Source organism: Thunnus albacares, chromosome 18 (assembly GCF_914725855.1).
Source record: "Thunnus albacares chromosome 18, fThuAlb1.1, whole genome shotgun sequence".
NCBI lineage: Eukaryota > Metazoa > Chordata > Actinopteri > Scombriformes > Scombridae > Thunnus > Thunnus albacares.
Window position 1 is genome coordinate 30,288,392 of NC_058123.1, and position 21,083 is coordinate 30,309,474.

The window sequence follows — 21,083 nt, forward strand, 5'->3', positions numbered from 1 at the left end:
AGGGTCGCAAGAAACGTGTTGAGAAAAAAAGACGCAAATTAACTGCCAAAGATTTGAGAAGAATCAAACGTGAAGCTACCAGGAACCCATTATCCTCCAGTGCTGTCATATTCCAGGACTGCAACCTACCTGGAGTGCTGAGAAGTACAAGGTGTTCAGTGCTCAGAGACATGGCCAAGACCATGATTTTTATGCAGAACAATGCTCCATCACATGCATTGAAGTACTCCACTGCGTGGCTTGCCAGTAAAGGCCTTAAAGATGAAAGAATAATGACATGGCCCCCTTCCTCACCTGACCTAAACCCTATTGAGAACCTGTGGGCCCTTCTTAAATGGGAGATTTACAGTGAAACAAAACAGTACACCTCTCTGAACAGTGTCAGGGATGCTGTGGTTGCGGCTGCACAAAAAGTTGATCGTCAACAGATCAAGAAACTGACTCCATGAATTGAAGGCTTGTGACTGTTATTGAAAAGAAGGGTGGCTATATTGGTCACTGATTTTTTTTTTGAAATTTCAGAAATGTCTATTTGTAAATTTTGAGTTGTTTGTTTATTATTCTCACTTTAACAGATGAAAATAAACAAGTGAGATGGGAAAATTTGTTTTTTCATTTAGTTGCATAATAATTCTGCGCACTAATAGTTGCCCAATAATTGTGCACACAGAGAACTGTAGTTGTTCAATAATAAAATTGGTCTTCATAAATACAACTTGCCTAATAATTGTGCACATAGTGTAGTTACCATAATAATGATAGAAATAAAAAAAAAGATGAAACCGTTTATATTATTGCATCAGACTGTCACTATTTCAGCTATAATTCCAATGTATCTCACCTTGTAAATTGTCTCATAGTTCAGTAATTAATGTTACACTTCAGTGTGTCTCAAGAATAGAACATGAGATGCTATTTTTGTTAAAAAGAAATTGAAAAAGAGGTTATTATGAGCCCTGGTAACTGGACGTCTAAACAGGCAGAATATTGAGTTATAACTGCCCAGTTAGACTGGTTACTCTGTAGCAGCCTGGTGTCATCAGGTGATTTAATGAAGGTCAACACAGTGAACAGCTGTGCATAATGGCACTGTGCTCTGGCGCAGCACTTCTCTAATTGGAGGCTGCAGATTCATCAACGTATCTGTCCTTCTGCCTTGAGATACTGCATGGATTTAATGAACTTAAGAAGACGTTTGTCTTCTGATAGTATAAAGCAGCTGTGGACAACAGATACTGTAAGAATCACCCACATTCATTTATAGATCAGTGCAGACTGATTTACTGGCTTTCCTGCTTTAACCATATTAAATGTTATATTCTGTGCCAATTTTGGTTGGAGTCTGTTGAACTGAAATATGTTATTTACATTTCTTCAAGGAGGGTTGAATCGAGGGCAGCTGGACTTGGTTGTAGATACCTGAAGATTTTTCGCCTCTCATCCAACAGGCTTCTTCAGTTCTAACTGATTGGTGGGGAGTCCTAGGTATTTAACCCCTGTGGGGTTGTTATCATGGTCATGGATACCACTTGGTTCGTTAGTGCTCCTGACTGTTGTAATGACAGTTGTTAGTCATTGGAGTCTCCTGAGGTGAAAACCTGAGGTGAAGTGTAAATGACAGTCATGGGGGTTGTCACATGAGGCCGAATGTGAATGGTTGTTTAATCTCCTGGGAAGGGATGAAAGGACAGCATTGTAGGTAGGGGATAAGCAGTGTCATAGACTATGTCCATGTTGAGGGATGGTCTACTTTGACATAGAGACCCTCTTTCACTCCTCTTTCAAACCATCTGTCCATCCTTTCCAAAATATGCATGTTGTTGTCCTCGAAAGAGTGTCCCTTATTGTTAAGGTGTAGGTAAACTGCTGAGTCTTGATCTGAGGAGTTGGCCCGCCTGTGTTGAGCTATGCGTTTGTTTAATGGTTGTCAAGTTTCCCAGATATACAAGTCTGTGCATTCCTCACTGCAGTGGACTGCATACACTAGATTGCTTTTCTTGTGTTTAGGTGTGCAGTCTTTCAGGTGGACCAGTTTTTGTCTGAGATGTCTAGAATGTTTACAATAGCTACAGAAGGAGAAAACCATCAATTGCGTACAATATCATTGATTGTTTACTGTAGAAGCCATCCCATGCATATATGTGCTTCCCAAGATTCACAAAGAAGGAGCCCTCCTCAGGCCCATTATTAGCAGCATCAACTCAGTTACTTACAACACTGAAACTGGACCCAGATAAAATCATGGTGTCCCATGATGTGACCTCATTTGAATATGCATCCCAACTATGGATGTGGTGGAAACCACTACATGACATCACCCTTAGTGATAGAACCAACTTCAGCCTAGACCTGATTTGCGAACTGCTGGCCCTCTGTCTGAACATCAGGTATTTCCAGTAAACTGAGGGGTTTTACAGACAAAAGCATGGCTGTGTCACGGGCTCACCAGTATCTCCCATTATGGCCAACCTCTTCATGGAAGAAGGATAAAGCATAGCCCTGAATTCCTTCAGAGGAACAGCACGGAGCCACTGGTTTAGATATGTGGATGACACATGAGTCAAAATTAAAACATAGGAAGTGTAAGCCTTCACAGAACACATTAACTCAGTGGACAGTAACATCAGGTTCACACAAGAGGACATCAGGAACTGTACATATTGAAGAGAACAGGAGTCTCCACGTTGGGGTATACAGGAATCACATACACACAGATCAATACTTACTCTGACTCTCACCACCCACTGGAGCATAAGCTAGGAGTTATCAGAACCCTGCACCACTGAGCTGATAATGTACCCAGGCCCAGGCCCAAGAGAAGGAGCACAAACACCTGAAGGATGCGCTTAAAACTTGAGGATACCCTAACTGGACATTTTTGAAAACAGCCACAAGATCCAGGAAGAACACCAACACTGCAGATGGTGAAGAAAAGAAAAGGATAGATGTGACAACATCATCATTCCATACATGTCTGGAGTATCTGAGAAACTAGCAAGACAGCAAGACACTAACACAGAAAGTGGTCCACCCGAAAGACCGTACAACCAAACACAAGAAAAGCAACCTAGTGTATGCAATCCAATGCACTGAGGAATGTACAGACTTGTATATCAGGGAGAATAAACAACCATTAAACAAACACATGCCTTGACACAGGAGGGCCAATTCTTCAGGTCAAGACTCAGCAGTTTACCTACACCTGAAAGATAAGGGACACTCTTTCAAGGACAACAACATACATATTTTGAATAGGAAAGACAGATGGTTTGAAAGAGGAGTGAAGGAAGCTATCTATATCAAAGTAGAGAAACCATCCCTCAACAGAAGAGGAGATCTATGACACCACTTACAATGCAGGGTTCAATGTTATAGTTTTTTTCACTTGTCCAGTTGTGCAAGAGGGTCAGAGATCAACTTTTCCAAAGTCAATTTTTACTTGCCCCTAGAGATATTGTTTTATTTATTAGCAGTTATCAAATAACAACACAGACTAACGTTAATTGTCATGTTTAATTTTTAAGTAAATTAAACAGAACAAGGACACAGAGTGTAATAGATACGAAGCAACAAACATTCTTGCATATCAAAAACAGTATGGCCCATCCCCTATATTTAACTGAAAACTGAATTCTTTTGATCAGCCCAGTTTCTTTCAAATAATGGAATAGAGTCCGTAAGCTGATGGCAAATACATTTTTTAGATTCATTTCTTCCACTCCAAGCTTCCTGATTTCCCTCTTTAATGTTTCTTATTCTACAGAGGATTTATGGCAGTGAAATATTACATGCTCCACCGATTATCCTATTTGACAGTGCTGACATAATCCTGAGGGATGTTTGTTTCACGCATCACACTACTAGCCTACTCAATTCTTGAATGGCCAATGGCATGTGCCAATATTCTCTGATACGTGCAAGGGGAGGGGGCTATGCTGTGTGCCAGAGAACGAGAACATAATTTATGATACGATGATGATTGAAAAAAATGATTGAAACACTTTTTATTTTATTACTTTTTTTTTACCACTTTCCCAATTGCGCAAGTGGCATTTTACTTGGCCAATTGGGCAAGTGAGTTGCTAGATTTACTAGCCCGATGTGGCATTTTACTTGCCCTGGGCAATTGAGTAAGCCTTATTGTTGAACCATGCAGTGCTTTTCTTTCATCCCTTCCCAGGAGATTTAATAACCATTCACATTCGTCCTTGTGACAGCTCCAACAACTCTTGTTTACACTTGGCCTCAGGTTACTCCAATGACTCTTAACAACTGTCATTACCTGCCAGGAGCACTAAAGAATCAAGTGGTATCAGCAACCTTGATAATGACCCCACAGAGGTTAAATACCTGGGTTTCCTTGGTTTTTGTGGTCTTAAGGACCAGATTATTGCCTGAACCTCACTCAACCAGATGTTGAACCTCCTCTGTAGTGTCTCTTCACTGTCAGATAAATCCTACTATAGTGGTGACTTAAGCAAACTTCACTGCAGTGTTAGAGGAGTGGATGGGGGTGCAGTCATGCGTGAAGAGAATGAAGAGGGCTTGACTAAACGCACAGCCCTGCTGTGCACCTGTGTTCAGGATTAGGGTCGAAGATGTGTGGTTGCCCATTCTGACATTTTGTGGTCTGTTAACGAAGAAGTGGCTAATCCCAGGTTGTTGAGTTTGTCTACCAGTTTATGGAAGATTATAGTATTGAAAGGACTAAGAACCAAAGTCAAAGAATCCTGACATATGTGTTTGAAGTGCGATTGAGACTGCATCCTCTGTAGATCTGTTTCCTCAATAAGCAATCTGGTAGCTGTCCTAATCAGTGGGGATGATGGCCTTGATGTGAGAAATTACAAGCCTCTCAAAGCACTTCATAACTGGTGTTAATGCAACTGGGTGATGGTCATAAAGGCTTTTAACTGCTGTCTTTTTGGGTGGTTTTTAAGACAGGTGGGGACTATAGTCTGTTTTATGGAGAGGTTAAAGATGGTGGTGAACACCCCTGCTAGTTGGTCAGCACATGACTTCAGTGTGTGGCCTGTCACCTTGTCTGGTTCTGCTGCTTTGGTGATCTCTACTTTCGTCAGAGTGGATCTCACCTGGTGGCGCTGTAGGACGAGTACATGCTCCACCTTGGGCGGTGTCATATGAGCTCTCACTCTGCTGATGGTGAGTAACCACATGGCCATCTTAATGATAGTCATGTGGTCCTGTGAATGTTCTACTATTATTCATTCATTAATGTTATTGTATTCTTTAATGTTTCAGTCGGACACTTACCTGTGCATGGCATTTCCTGTGCCAACTAGTCGTGATGCATTTATTGGTGAGTACATTTTTTCAAATATATTTAGTTGATCGACAAACATACAGCGTGTAGCCCTATTCTAAAACCAAAAATCATTAGTAACTACACAGACTAGATGGTACCTTTCTAGGAGATGATGTAGGTCAGCTGCAGTCTGAGTTGTACCAATGGCTACAGTAGTCATTGTAAAGGTAGTTGAAGAAGAGTATTGAGTTTTGGTAGTAGCAGCAGTAGTAGCTGGATTAGTTTTTGCAGACATAACTGTCAACAATGCAAAGGTTAAACTTTAAGAGAAGATATTCAAGCCTATTTGGGGAAAAAACACATTACCCATAAGGGGGGTGACCTAACAAAAGTAAACGTGTTTTAGTTTATAACTCATAATGCAAAATATGCAAAGCCCTCTTTTCATACTAGTCATAACACAGGATTGATTTTATATGTTGTTTACTAGACACATTTGTTTTTTGATGGTACAGTGTCACTTCAAAAAAAATGCTTTATCTCAACCAAAGGAGCTCGAAATTGCACAAAATTGAATGGGCACCACCAGTATGAGCTGCTTATGTAGCATGCCAAGTTTGGTGCAAATCCAACTTTAAGTACTTATAAATACTCCACATAATTACTGATGTTTCTTTCTACAGTACACTTGATCAATGATTAGACATTCTTTTTACAGCCTCTGCCCAGTTACAGCATCTAGTTTGTTGGGCCTAAACCATGTTGTCAGACAAAAGCAGGCTTGTAAACTCTTAAGCCTGGCTACGGGGCTGCCCTTGTCTTTTAATCCCTGAAACAAAGGGAGAGTGCCAAAAGGCAGCTCACACAGACTACAACTGCCAGCCTGCCCCGCAGTTTGCACCTTGGTGCGAAATCTGCGAGAGCCCCAAACTCTCATCTCTCATTGGCAGAGATGCTCCAACGCCACAGGGAGTCCTGGTGACACAGTTGTGACATCACCTCAGCTTTAAATACTGGCTGCACAGATATACTGATTACCTTTCCATTGTAACTGTGCAACAGGAAGCTTGGCTTTCCCCCATGAGCCAGTTTACTAAAGGAGGTATCTCTGTGCATGTGTATTCCCCCTTGCCAAGTTTGAAGATCCTCCCCTCGCTGGATGAACTGAGACTTCTCCCTGAGTTCAACTGAGCACAATTTCCGGATCCGAAGAAGAGACCGCTGTTGCAAGCTAGCGCTCTCCTGTCACCTGCAAAAAGAATAAAAGGATTTCTTCACGAAGACGCAAATAACTTCTATGTACTGCTGCCTTCCGACCAAGTCCACTGTACTGTGTTCCTCGCTGATCACCAGCTGCCTAATAGCCAGCTGGTTATCTGCTCTGACTCCAGCTACACTACTACACTCGTCACATCTTCATTTCTCACTTCTCCATGTGGAACAAAAATGGTATGAGAAACGCCAGGAAAAAGGAAGTCAAACACACTTTCTGGCTTGCGACTTCCTTGTGATGGGCCAGGGAATAACTGTGTATTGGAAGAAGATCAAAGCTCATTCCAAGATCTCTGGTCCTGATAAGGATGGCAACGATCATGGGCGTTTAGCAAGGATTGGCTTCTGATTACCCAGGCCAGTGTGGTAATGCCACCACCTGCCAACAGGCGAGAGAAAGATGAGGGGCCCCTAAACCTGCACAATCTATGTAGATCCTCAGAACCTAGAGATAGCTATTCAAGCTATCTGGCAGCTGGTGGACCTCTCAACCCTCGTCATGCGAGCCCAAAGAGCTGCAAGCTCTATGCCCCATCCAACCTCACCTGAAATCAGACAAGGGCCTGTTGGTCTTTACTCCCGATGGTCAGGGACTGGCTCGCTGGGTCGTCCTGACAGACCATAGGGAGGTGATGTTGGCCCACAATCATGATTCTCCTGTTGGAGGTCACTGGAGCTACAAGGCCACCCTCAGGACCCTTCAGCAGGTTGCCTACTGGCTGTCGATGGCCTGCAACATGCTGCTCTACATCCTGGTTTGCTGCAAGTTCTCGACCCCCACTCCAGAGCCGAGGGATCACCTTTCCGTGGTTCCTCTTTCAAATGGACTGGATCGGCCACTGCCCAATTCCTCTTGAGGTAACATATACCTCTTAATGGTCACATGTGCGTTCACCAAGTGGGTTGAGTGCCTCCCAGCACCCAATGACATGGCCATGACAACCGCTGTCCTGCTGCTGAACCAAGTGTTCAGCTGCTAGGGACTGCCCCCCTCCATCAACTTGGACTGAGGCACTCATTTCCCCGTGGGCGTGGTGACTGCCATGTTTGAGATCCTGGGAGTGGAAGTCAACTTTAATGTCAGATGTCAATGAATATGTCAGCGTGACAACTGCCTATATGGCACACCAGTATGTGACCATCTTCGGGCCATGTTTGCGTGGGCCCAGAAGGACCTGGAAGCCAGTGTCAAAGGAGCCAAAGGAAAACGTCCCACCGTGAATACCATGTACGTGACAAAGTGTTCTATTTCAGGTTTGCCAAGCTGGTAGCTCAGTCCAGGTTCCTACCCAGCTGGTCCGGCCCTTTTGAGGTTGTGAGAAAACTCTCTCAGGTAGCTTCCCGAATCAAGACTGTTCAAACCAAGCCAGGTGCCAGCATACAAATGGGTCTATGCGAATCAGATCAAGCTCTTTAAGCTGCTTTCACTTGTAAGAGGAGAGTTAGCCTGCATGCCTGGAAGGGGGGAGCAAGCTGCATCCCAAGGTGGGGAGGACACCCCACAGTAGCTCTGTAGGGATAGATGCATGCCTCAAATCTCCCTGCTGGCATGCATTCCTAACCCCTACTCCCCTCTCACCATAGTAACTAAACTCTGGTCTGTTCCAGGATGAGACTCCCTTGGGTCCTTGGCATCTTCCTCAGCCTACGAGTCACCCGCTTGCTGATGTGGCTGACCTCAGCCTGCCAACCAGTATCACACCGAGTATGTGTATCTACACCAAGAGAATCTATGTCCAGCTAGATCCCTGGGATGTGTACTACAAACACATCTGCCTGCCTCCATGCCTGACATAGGGCAGATTGAGCAGAACCCAAACACACGACACAGTTAAGCATGCCAAGCAAATGACTGTTTGCTTCCTCAAACAGCTACGGAAGTTCCTGGTCACGGAGGAAGACCTCAGTTGCGGGAAACGTTGAAAGCGATTCTTTGGAGGCCTGTTCACTGCAGTGGCTGCCAACTCTGTCAGCACTAGAGCACTCCAAAGGCAATGAGGACATGCCAGAAATCCAACAGAGACTCCTCCTCCAATGAGAACAGTTATAGGACTTGGGTAAAACCCCTCAGGGTACCTTAGTCACTGTTAACTTTCATTCTGCCTCATTAACAGCACGTTGCATGCCATAGGGACATTGTCAGAGGTGGTTAGAGACAACATAATGTACGTGCATATAGCCAGGGATCTGATGCAGGACCTCATTAGGGAGATTAGCTCCTCAATCAGCAACCTGAGCAGTGGGCAGATACCAGCCTATCTTGTCCCCCCAAGCCTGGTTGAGCAAACCCTTAGATCTGCTACGACCACTGATGTGCAATCCTCTGGCATGTAGTCTTGGCAGTACAATTCCAATCTATGTAGATCCTCAGAACCTAGAGATAGGGTTCATTCTCAACCCTTTCCATCGTAGAATGGCAGAATGTGTACCAGTTAAAATCCATGCTGAGTGTAGGTTTTTGGCAAGGCAACACCAAGCGGCAACCTTTGGGGCTGAAAAATTAAGCCAGTGCAGAAGTGCCAAAAACTGCAGTTCCTTCAATGGCCACTTGAGGCTTGCTCCAAAAGCGAGTCAATCCCCATAGACCCCCATGTTAAAATGTCCTACTTAACAGCAGAAATAAACATGTTTACAGCTTGGAACAAAAAAACAGTTGTGGTCGCTATAGCTAATTTTACCTTTCATGACCACTGCACAATTTTTTTTATAACTCACCTGTTTAAATTTTATCAAGCTGTAAAGTTATGCATAATTAAGAAAGGGGCCGCTTTGAGCCTCTAACCCATCCTGTTCCTGCTCCTCTCCACTTCTCTTCCTTTGGTTTCTACCCTAGTGTCGGTGGTGAACACTGAGTGGTCAGGGATTGTGGTGGATTAACGCCACAGACTGTAACTTAATGTGTTGTGCAATTATGTGATGTGTAGTGTAGTTAAGCTTAGGTAGAAACCATCTGCCCAGATGATGCCTTAGTTTAACTTCTCAGATGCCAGAGCCTCTGCGAAACTCATGGACTACTGAACTGTATGAACTGTCTAACTTTCCTCCCAAGGATAAAGACTTTGTTTTCAAGGACATGGACTGTGTAACCGTCAGATCACACCTCCTACATGGACTAGTTGGTCCTTTAGTTACTCTGAAGACTGGCCAGCACCCCACTCTTCAGACCAAAGGGGGGGATGTTGGACCTCAACCATGTGGTCAGACAAAGGCAGGTCTACTTGTAAACTCTGAAGCCTGACCACAAGGCCGCCTTTGTCCCTCAATTCCTGAAACAAAGGAAGAGTGCCAAAAAGGCTGCTCAAACCACAACTCCCAGCCTGCCCTGCAGTTTGCACCTTGGTGTGAAATCCCCAAACTCTCATCTCTAATTGACAGTCACCTCAGCGAAGTACCAGCTGCACAGATACATCCATTGCCTTTCCCTTATAACCGTGCCACAGGAAGCTTAGCCTTCCCTTGTGAACCAGTTTACTAAAGGAGGTAACCTCAGTGCATGTGTATTTCCCCTCGCCAATTTTGAAGATCCTCCCTTTGCTGGATGAACTGAGACTTCTCCCTGTGTCTTCTCCCAACCAAGCACAATTACTAGATCTGAACAAGAGACCGCTGGTGCAAGCTACCGCTCTTCTGTCACCCGCAGAAGGAAGAAAAGGATTTCTTCACGTAGATGCAGATAACTTCTTCGCCCTGCTGCCCTCTGACAGAGTTGACTCAACTGTATTCTTTGCTGCCCATTGAGAAACCAGTCACTGCTAGTCCTTGAGGAAATGAGGATAGCGCTGCCAGGACCATGCATCAGAGGACCTGTGCTGGACCCCACTGATGGACTAAACATAGCTACATCTGATCGCTTTCTGAAAGTGACCCAAGTAAGAGGCTAACATCTGGGCAGAGACTGTGTTGTGTTTTGTGTTTTGTTAGCTTTATTACTTATTAAGCTTTATTGCTACTGTGTTGTGAATTGATGGACCACCGAGTCCGTGGATACTGGTATCCCTCAGATATTAGCATTCCTAAGTGAACTCCTTTTATGAGACTACCTTATTGTTTGGTTATTGGTTCCCGTTTCCAGGTGGTGCCCCGTTATTATTAATTGATTTTAATAATTAATAATTACCATTGATAATTATGAATCATTGCTAAAACATGCTCCTCCCAGCACTAACAGATTGAGCACTTCAGAGTCAGAGCTGCTCTGTGTCACATTGTCCTCCATTTCCATGATTCCTTTCCGTTTCCATCAAACTTGTATATCTAAAGTGATTTCACTGTGACTTACTATAAATATGATGATGCAGCTAAAGAACAATCATCGACGTTTGGGGGCAGCCCTAACAATAATCTAGCATAGCCTACCTGGTAAACAACACAAGTTTCATGTGGTTATGCAGTATGTCTTCTAGTGTTGTCATACAAAATGCTGGTGAAAATTTTGTTAAAAATGTAATTTTGTATAACATAATTGTATCACATTGCTGTGGTCTCTGGGACTTTACCTGTTGCCTTATTGACCCCCATCTGCCATCCTCACCCATTGCTCTTTCTACCTTGAATGGAGATTTCTTACCACGGACTTGTAGTCAAGCGATTTGAAACTGACAGCTAGTAAGAAGAAGATGGATTCAAGCTTGTTGCACAAAATGTTAAAGGTACAGGGAACTCAAAATCATTAGCTAAATAGGTGTTAATTATGTATAGTATGTTGTCTTGCCATCAGCTTTTATAGAAACATAATGAACCATTGTTAAATGAAACAGCAGCAATAGACCAACACATATTTTACTGTTACAGCTGTTTGACAGTAACATTTAACAGCTTGTCAACCTCGTCCCTCTCTTACCCCATTCAGACCAACCCACTGATGTGTGTTAAACTTGTTTGGGGGTCTATCTGTATAGGACGGTGGACAGGGGGCAGAGGCTACCCTCTTTGATGATCTAGCATTGCTACCAGTAATAGAAATAAGTCCACTGATACGAAATTTCAATTTAATTTAACCAACTACTGAGGGAGTGTGAGAGAAAGAGCATAGGGTTGTGAGAAAAAGAGAGAGAGAAGTGGAGAGAGAGAAAGAAAAGGTGTGCTGGGTAATCAAGAGAGATGGAATGTGCATCTGGACAGAGCACATAGAGCCAAAAGGGACTTAAAACACAGTGTCTGAACCAGGCACTAAAGATAGAATATTTGATGAAGAAACAACATTGAAATTACAGCAGGAAATTTACAGCAATTGACACAGCTGTAATATGTGATTTACTCCAAAACTATAGAATATATCAAAACATAGTATACACAAAATTAACAGAAAGTCATTGAAATTCTTTGGCCGAAATGTGTATGAACCCTGAACTTTGAGATGGCAAGATAGCGCCAGTGTGTCAGCTGCTCCAACTGTTGTGTGTGTTTCTGCTGTTTCTAACACTTGCTGCACATTTCGTCAACACTCTATTGGTGTATGATCGCCAAACGCTGCCAGATCTGAGAATCACCGCCAAAAATCTTGTCAAATTTGATCATTATGGGAGAAAAACTGACCCTCATTTCCTATCGGATATCCCAACATACATCCGCCGCACTCTAGCGCCACCCCCGCGGCGAAAACGGCACCGACGCCAGGGAAAGCGTAGCAGCTGTCTTGTGAGGCTGAGGGCCAGGTTGGTACGTCCTGATCGAGGCGGATATGGAGCTGGGCCTCGCCTGTGTGTCTCTCGACGTTCCCTGGACCCTGTAGCTGCCTGTTTAGTCCCGGTGGTGGGCTCGGATGTGGTGTTCCAGCCCCGCAGATCCTGCTCTCCTTGTCTCCGCTGGTGCGGAGTGAATCTGGGGATCCTGTGGCCTCTGTGTCGGGCCTCCTCGTCAGCTGTTCGCTCTGACCCGCCAGCTCCTGCCAGGTTTGGTCTGGTCAATGCCAGATCACTTGGGAATAAATCATTTATCCTCAAGGATTTCCTCATATCCTGGGAACTGGATTTCCTCTTTATCTCCAAGACTTGGCTGAGTGTTGGTGAGTCCAGTGTCTTCACAGAACTCTTACCTGACGAGTGCTGCTATTTTAATTCTCCTCGGATGTCTGGCTGAGGAGGAGGAATTGCGACTGTTTTTAAGAGTGACTTTAAATGCAAACAGATATCGCTGTCATCCTCCTTCACCAGCTTTGAACTGAGTCTGTTTGAGCTGGGGCATTCTCACACGGTGTTGTGTGCTGTGGTTTATCTGCCTCCTAAATACAACAGAGACTTTTTATCAGATTTTTCTGTGTTCTTGGCTGATATTATGCCTAAGTATGACCGGGTCCTTATCGTTGGAGATTGTAATATTCATGTGTGTTGCCCTGAAAATCCTTTGGTGCGGGACTTTTTAAACATCATTGACTCTTTTAATCTTGTGCAGTCTGTACTTGGGCCTACACATGAACGTGGTCGCACACTTGATCTTGTTTTATCTCATGGTTTGCCTGGTTTGCTTTTTTTCTCTGATCATATGCCTGTACTGTTTGAAGCTGCTGTTTGCTGTCAAACAGTTAAACCTAGCGCTGCTGCTTGCACATGTCGAGTTATTAACCCTTCCACTGCTGCTCACTTCTCAGATGCCTTCAGTCAAAACTGCGTTATGCCTGAATCTGTGTATGAGGATACAGAGGCTCTTAACTCATGGTTTCTCGACACCTGTCAAACTGCCATAGACATTGCGGCTTCATTGAAGACCAGACAGCATAAAACTAAATTGGAGGCGGAGCCCTAGCTGAATGAAACAACCCGTGCTGCCAGGCAGGATTGTCGAAGAGCTGAGCAAAAGTGGAAAAAGGACAAATTGCAAGTGTCTTTTCAAATGTTGAGGGATTACTGGCGTCATTACCAATCCACTGTGAAAGAGGCTAAAAGAAAATATTTTTCTGATATTGTCTTGTTAAACTGCCACAAGCCTCGTGTGTTGTTTAAAGTGATCAACTCTGCTCTGAATGCACCACAGACTGTTGGAATTGAGGCCTCCCCAGCTGTGTGTGAAAAATTTCTTCACTGATAAAGTCACTTCTACCAGAGCATTTATTTCACCTCCTGCCATTGACCCTTCAGTGTCTGTCCCCTGCTCTGCTGGGTTGGACACATTTGAGCCTGTGACCTTGCCCTTTGTTCAGGAGATTGTGGGTCATTTGAAGCCCTCAGGTTCTCCAGATGAAACTGTCCCTCCCCAGACTTTTTAAGGAGGCTTTCCAGACTGTTGGACCATCTTTTCACACAGTTATTAATAGCAGTCTGTCCTCTGGAGTGGTTCCTGTTCATTTTAAACATGCCGTTGTGCAACCTTTGTTAAAAAAACCTGGGCTGGATCCTACTGTTTTGGCAAATTTCAGGCCTATCTCTAAATTGCCTTTCCTCTCTAAAATCTTAGAAAAGGTTGTCTATTCTCAGCTCATGGACTTTTTAAATGAACAAAATATTCTTGAGATTTTCCAATCCGGTTTTAAAACATTGCACAGCACTGAATCAGCGCTTTTAAGAGTTTTTAATGACATCTTTTTAGCTGCTGACTCTGGTCACTGTGTTGTCCTTGTACTTTTAGATTTGACTGTAGCTTTTGATACTGTGGACCATGAAATCCTGATTGCTCGTTTGGAGCAGTGGGTGGGCATCAGTGGCACAGCACTTGAATGGTTCAGGTCCTACCTGTCACATCGAACCTTCTGTGTCAGCCTTGATGACTCTGTGTCCTCCACTGCTCCCCTCTCATATGGGGTACCACAGGGCTCTGTGCTTGGCCCTCTTTTATTTTCCCTCTATCTACTCCCACTTGGTTCAATTCTCAGGAAACATGGCATTTCTTTTCATTGCTATGCGGATGACAGTCAGATCTATGTCCCCCTAAAAAAGTCAGACTCCTACAGTGTTAAGCCATTGCATGAGTGTTTACATGACATTAAAGCCTGGATGTCTCTAAACTTCCTAAATTTTAATGAAAAAAAGACAGAAGTCATGGTCTTTGGTGGCACTTCTGTGACCCCCCTGGTTGATCTGGGTTCTTTGGCACAGTACCACAAGCCAACTGTGCACAATCTGGGGGTAAAAGTGGACACAGACCTTAAATTTGACAGCCAGATTAAAGCTGTGGTGAAGTCAAGCTTTTTCCAGTTGAGGCAGCTGGCAAAAATTAAACCAGTCCTTCAGAGACAGCACTTTGAGACAGTAATCCACGCCATTGTGACCACTCGGCTGGATTACTGCAGTGCACTTGATATGGGGGTTAGTGCGTCCTCCATTGCTCGTCTTCAACTGGTGCAAAATGCCGCTGCACGTCTTTTAACTGGCACAAGCAAGTTTGAGCACATTTCACCTATTTTAGCTTCACTCCACTGGCTGCCTGTCCATTTCAGGATTAATTTTAAAATTATTTTATTTGCTTTTAAAGCCTTGAATGGCCTAGCCCCACCTTACCTCTCAGACCAATAGAAAAGAATAGGCCAAAAAACAGAGGCATCTCACAATTTTAGAGCCGTTATTGTGAAACTAATAGCTTTTGCGCTGTGGACCAACAAAGCTATTACACATTCTGATGTGAGACTCGATTGATTTTTCAAGTGCTATATAATATTTTAACCAGGGTGTTTTTCCTCCTCAGTGGACTTTATACCTCATGCCAGTATGGACACAGTCCATCACATGCTGCTGTTTGGCTGCCAGACTCCATTCTCCACTAGCAACTACTGGTAATATTCAACTTCAGGTCACTGTTCTGTTTTTAGTGTTGAAAATGAACATTTTTTTTATTACATTGTTTTCTTTATTAACATTTTATTCTACCTATTAATGAAAGGCATGCTTGTATTAGTTCAATATAGGCAGGGTGCTTTTTAGGCAATTTGGCTTTTTTTTGGTGCTAATTTCCAAAATTTGTTTGAACACAAAACTGCAGTGACCATGACAAGTAATATTTTTTCCCTGATAGCCTGTGTGTCAGTCCTTTTTATGGAAGTGCCTGCAGGTTTTCTTCCCACCAAACACTAGATTGTTGTTGTGGGAACAGGTGTTTAGAGGTGTACCTTTTGTAATTCACTGTGTTTCCCCATTTGATTGTGTCATTTCTCTCTTAAGGGACTGCGGCAGTGTACAGGGCACTTGTGAGGATGAAGCCTCCATTATGTATGCCTGGGCTCAGAATGCACCACCCACTAAATTACCCAAAGGTATGTCTCTCAAAGGGTTGGTTCACAACTATTAATAATCATATTTATTAACTGACTTCTAGTGGTATCTAGTCATGTGGAGGGTTTTTGCTGTCATTTGTCCAGCTTCTGTCTTTGAGATTTTTGTCTCCTCTTTAATTATTTTGTGGTGCTTACAGCATTGAATTACACATTACTGTATAATCCACTGACCAGTCAAAGTAGGATTGTGTATTGTCAAGTATGGGTTTTCATGTATAGTTATCCATCTTTTCTTTCTTTTGTATCTCAGTTTAGAGTGCCATGTGGATTTGTGTCTTTCTCTTACCTGTTTTTCTCTCTGTTGTCTCATCAGATGTTGGCTTTAAAGTTGGAAGAAATTCAGGCATGTCCTACTTTGTACTGCAGATCCATTATGGAGATGTCAGTGCTTTCAGAGGTAAGTCTCAGTGGAAGTTAAAGTATTGACAACAACTACTGGAACGATTCCCATGTAATTTGGTATAGACATCAGTGGTGCCCAGCTGATGAAACTTAATGAATTTGTTACTTTAACTTTTCATCTAGTAGCACCAGCAGGTCGAAATCTTTGCTTATCCCTGGAATTAGATATCTCAACAGATACCAGTACAGACGTTAATGGTTCTCAAATGATCATTCCTTATGACCTTGGTGATCTCTGTCTTTGCTATAGCAGAATCATAATGTTTACAGTTGTGGCTTTGAATGAAATATCTCAACGCTTATTGGATGAAATTTTGTACAAAAATCCATTCCCTGCCACGGAATAATTGTAATCACTTTGGTGATCCCTTGACTTTTCATCTAGTGCCACCATCACTTTGTCCAATACTTTGGTTAATATAGTTAACATTGTACATTGTAATTGTGAGCATATTAGCTTGCTGATGTTAGCAATTAGCTCAAAGCACAGCTGTGCCTAAGATAGCCTCACAAAGCTGCTAATATTGCAGACTTCTGTAGACTCTGTACACCATATCTACAAAGGAGGTGTAGCGTAAGCAGCACATTGGCAGAGCAACAAAACTCTTAGTCCTCTGTGTCTACACAAGATGCATTCGGGCAGTGTTGAGGGTCTAAGGATACAATGTAATTCAATCCAATACAACAGAACTGCACTGTTCAACATTCTTGACATAGTTTAAGAGGAGTTGACTTCATATCTCTTTGAGGATCTACTTTTTTGTGGTTGTAAATTGGACTGCCATGATAAAAGGTGTTTCTAACATTTCACCCACTTCCGTTTAGGTAATTTACATACAGTACACATCAACTTTGGTAATTATAGTGCTTATTCAGATGAAAAAATAAATTTGGCAGATGCTAAGTCTTGTTTTTTTTCTTTTCTTCTGCAGACCATCATAGAGATTGCTCAGGACTTACCTTAAAAATGACATCCAAACCGTAAGTATTTACTTAAAAGCATCAACCTTTCTGTTGTATAATAAAATACAAAGTCTTGGTAGAGGTACTGTGAAATTAGGTGCTTGTTGGACATGAATAAAGAACGACACGGTGTTCAGCTTGTCTCCTTGAGACTACTATATGTGTGTTTCTTCTAGAGGACCAGGAAGAATGTATGTTTAGAAATCAGCTTGACAAAAAGGAATAGGAAGGAAATGTCAGGCGAAAAGTGATTAAAAATGTGACCAAAACTTTACAGCTTCCTACCCTCTAACTGTGTATCTGTGTGCCCTCCTCAAAGGCAGCCATTCATTGCTGGCATATACCTGCTCATGTCTGTGGACACAGTTATCCTTCCAGGAAAAAGAGGTATGTTTAATGTCTATTTTCTTCTATGTAAATGAGTCAAGTGCAAAGATATGAAATTCTTCTTATAGGCTTCTCTGAGAGACATGTTCTTTCAATATATGTTTTATTATACATACAGTGATAAAACAAAAAGTGGCATAAAGGTGACCATTGGGCATATGGCTCATACAAAGATTATGACAGAACAGACATGAAGTTGAAAGAAGTTAGTTTTTTGTGTGTGTGTGTGTGTGTGTGTGTGTGTGTGTGCACATGATAAAAGGATGTGTATGATTGTTATCTCTAGAACAGTGTATGTCATACGAAGAGGTAAAGAAAAATAGATCAATTAATTGGAGTTAAGTTAAATTTACATATGATTAATAATTAATAGTTATAATATATATATTCATTGTAATATAGGTTCACCACCATCATTATTATCACCATCACAACCATCATCATCACCACCACAATTAGAATTAGAATTATATGAAGGAGTGACATCGTTTTTGGACCGATCTTGGTAATTTGTTGTATAATTGTGTATCTAAGTCACCCAAGGCTGTGTACCAAATTTGAAGTCGATAAAGTCAAAATCAAAGAAGTAGATGTCACACTACTGTTTTTTATGTTATGTAAATTAGCAAAAAATCCATCATGGCGGACTTTTATGGTCCAAGACGCTTTTTTGAAGAGCACATTGAGCTCGACTCCTGTGTGAAATTTCAAGTCAAACCGGACTTATGCTGTGGGGGGCGTGGCCTTTCCAATTTTTCCCAGAGTTTTTCGGCCTTAATTACAGCGCCACCAATATTGGGCTCATATTTCTTGGGAAGCACCTGCATATCATTTGCTGTTACTCAGCCAAGTTTCATGATTTTCCCTCATTCAAGCTCACGGCAATTTGAGCCACTGTGGCAAAAAACAAATGATACTCAGTAGGGCTCCACCCCTTTGGGCTTTGAACCTCAAATATAGCTGCAAGCACCAGATCAGATTATGGGTTCAAACATTTTTGCACTCAACAGAAGGAAGCAGCTCAATCGGCCAGAATTAAAGCTGCAAGCAGCAATGAGCAGGTTCCATTCTTGACAAAGCTGAGCAAAGTCACTTTTTAGTTTAAAGGAGTGAGACCAATCACACACTTATTTCATCAATAACTGAGCACTCAAAGTTCCGGCATTTGTTCCCCTTCATCGGATGTGAACAAAACTCAGTTTGTATGTTCAAGAGATAGTGAGCATGCCACTTCAGATTTTGGTTAATACTTGCCCCCAGAATGTGCACACCAAATTTTGTAAAATTCTGTCCCCCAGGTTTTCAGATACATATCTGTGGAGCCCCCTATGGGCCGGGCTCAAAATGCTATGGTAGACCTATCCCCAATCATGGACTGAAATTATGTCCCAAGATTTATAATAATTGGACAAATTCAGTGGATGTACTGTAACAATTACAGCTCTGTAGGACATACGGGTGGTTTATTTTTTATTTTTTCAAGTTTGGAATGTGAAATGCCTAGAAATTTAGATTTGTTCCAATAAGCCACACACACTTTAATCAATCATTACCAAATTTTGAGTCATGACCAAATGCATGACAAATCTTTAAACTTTTTGCATTCGTGGTGCCCCCTAGTGGCAGAATATCCCAGGACTGTGTAGTGAAGCTTGGACCTAGCATCCGGACATGTGCACAGGTCTAAAAATGTGTAATTTCAAAATGGATTGAAGTATCGAGACTTCCTTGATAGCTTTTGATCCTTAGATGGTGCTGAGCAAGTTTCAGGACGATTGGCCCAATAGTTTCTGAGGAAAATAAGTTTCTGAGTTGTCGAAAATAGGATTTTGAGAAAACTGAGAAAAAGTTGCAAAGCTTGATATTTTCAGAGCAGAAGACTGTTGGAGCAAAGATGCAGTTGAATTGAGAGGTTAAAATGATGAAAGCATTTTGACTCTAAACCATAAACTTGATTGTTACTGCACCACCTTGAGGCCAGTATGTCATCTTATGTGCTTGAGTATTGGGTGGAATTTGCAAGCCACCCGCCAATTTTGGTGACTTATGGTCTTACGGTTTTTGCTACATGAACACTTTAAGTGGAGAAAAACAAAGAAGAAGAAAGCTTCAAGCAGCAATGAATGGGCCCTTGCACCTTGCGTGCATCGGAGGGACCAGCAGCTGTGGTATTGCTACTGGAGGTCAGTTGACATTGTGGAAAAATTATTTGTGTTCCCCAGGTCATTCTCTGGTCATCTTCTGTCCTGGGAGCAGTAGGTGTCTTTCAGAGCAGTTCATCTCTCTGCCTATTGAGGTTGGCTGGTATAAGCAGCTGTCTTGATAAGGCTGGCTGTCTCCTATGTTAATCCAAGGTCAGGGTGAGATATGCTGTGCTTTGTGCAGATGGTCAGACTGGTCTCCTCTTAGAATGGTTACCATTCTAGGGGCCAAGGGTCCCTGGCGCTGAAAATGCAAGGAACCTATTTCTTTTGTAAAGATTATCATTATTATTATTATTATTATTATTATTATTATTATTATCATTATTATTATTATTATTATTATTATTATTATTATTATTATTATTATTATTACCCCATGCCATTGCATTTTGAGGGGCTTAGGATGCTTGAAAACTCTCTCGGACATGGCCAGCTGGCTCCATAGCACCCCTAAACGCAGTGCCATTTTGGAATGAAGTTTCTTTGATGTTCATTAAATTTGGTGGGTTCATTGCTCTCATCATTCTCAACATAAAACATATTTTCTCAAAATTTTTTCGCCCAACAGGAAGTCAGCCATTTTTAATGTGGTGTGTCAATTTTCATTTTACAAACACGTTTTAGGCCTTTAGGATGCCCAAAAACTCATGAAACTATGCACCTATGTTCGAAGTAGTAAATATTTCAATTAGTATCACAGTTTGGCTTGGGTGTGGCTCTTCGGCTCTATAGCACCCCCTAATCACTTTTAGTATTTTTGAGGTGCTAGGGGTGCTCGAAAACTCAAGAAACTTTGCACATGCATCATGCATCATGCGTAACTTGATATCTCATATGGGCCTTGAGTTTGGGTATGGCAAAATGGCTTGAGGGCGCCCCCTAGCCCCAACCTTTAAATTTGACATAGATTTACAAAATTTGATAGGCAGATGTAACATCTCCAGACTCAAAAAAAGTCTCTTGGAGCCATACCTCAAATCCAAAAGGAGGTCAGACATTTTGAATTTACTTTGCAATTTTTGCCCAGTTTTTGCCATTTGCAGGTGTTGTAGTTTAACAAACTCCTCCTAGGGATTTGACCCTATTGACTTCAGATTTGGTCGGTGTCATCTTACGACCTGTGTGAGGAAAAGTTATCAAAATGTTGACTTTTCATGAAATGCCCTTGACGTGGCATGCTGGTAAATTTGTACATTTCACTATGAAACAGGAAGTTGTTCTAACTCCACTGCACTTTGTCCAATCTGCCCCAAATTCCACATGCTTGACTGGAGTCCAGGCCTGAACACTTTGACACAATGAGTCATAGTCATAGCACCACTTACTAACAACAGGAAGTCAGCATTATTTGATAAACATCATCCGATTTACATGGTGTGGTCTACACATG

At 42.3% G+C, this 21,083-nt stretch overlaps 1 protein-coding gene across 6 annotated transcripts in view; it reads left to right on the top strand.

Annotated features, from left to right (window-relative positions):
• pam (peptidylglycine alpha-amidating monooxygenase) overlaps nucleotides 1-21,083 on the top strand; it is a 115,981-nt gene that overhangs the window by 29,742 nt on the left and 65,156 nt on the right. For 4 of the 6 annotated variants that reach the window (XM_044332663.1, XM_044332667.1, XM_044332664.1 and 1 more), the window contains exons 5-10: nucleotides 5,263-5,320; nucleotides 15,152-15,239; nucleotides 15,625-15,716; nucleotides 16,051-16,134; nucleotides 17,072-17,120; nucleotides 17,422-17,489. In XM_044332663.1, the coding sequence (XP_044188598.1) occupies nucleotides 5,263-5,320; nucleotides 15,152-15,239; nucleotides 15,625-15,716; nucleotides 16,051-16,134; nucleotides 17,072-17,120; nucleotides 17,422-17,489 (439 nt within the window). Of the gene's footprint in view, nucleotides 1-3,260; nucleotides 5,164-5,262; nucleotides 5,321-15,151; nucleotides 15,240-15,624; nucleotides 15,717-16,050; nucleotides 16,135-17,071; nucleotides 17,121-17,421; nucleotides 17,490-21,083 lie in introns of those variants that run through there. The other 2 variants (XM_044332666.1, XM_044332668.1) reach the window with 2 other exon arrangements.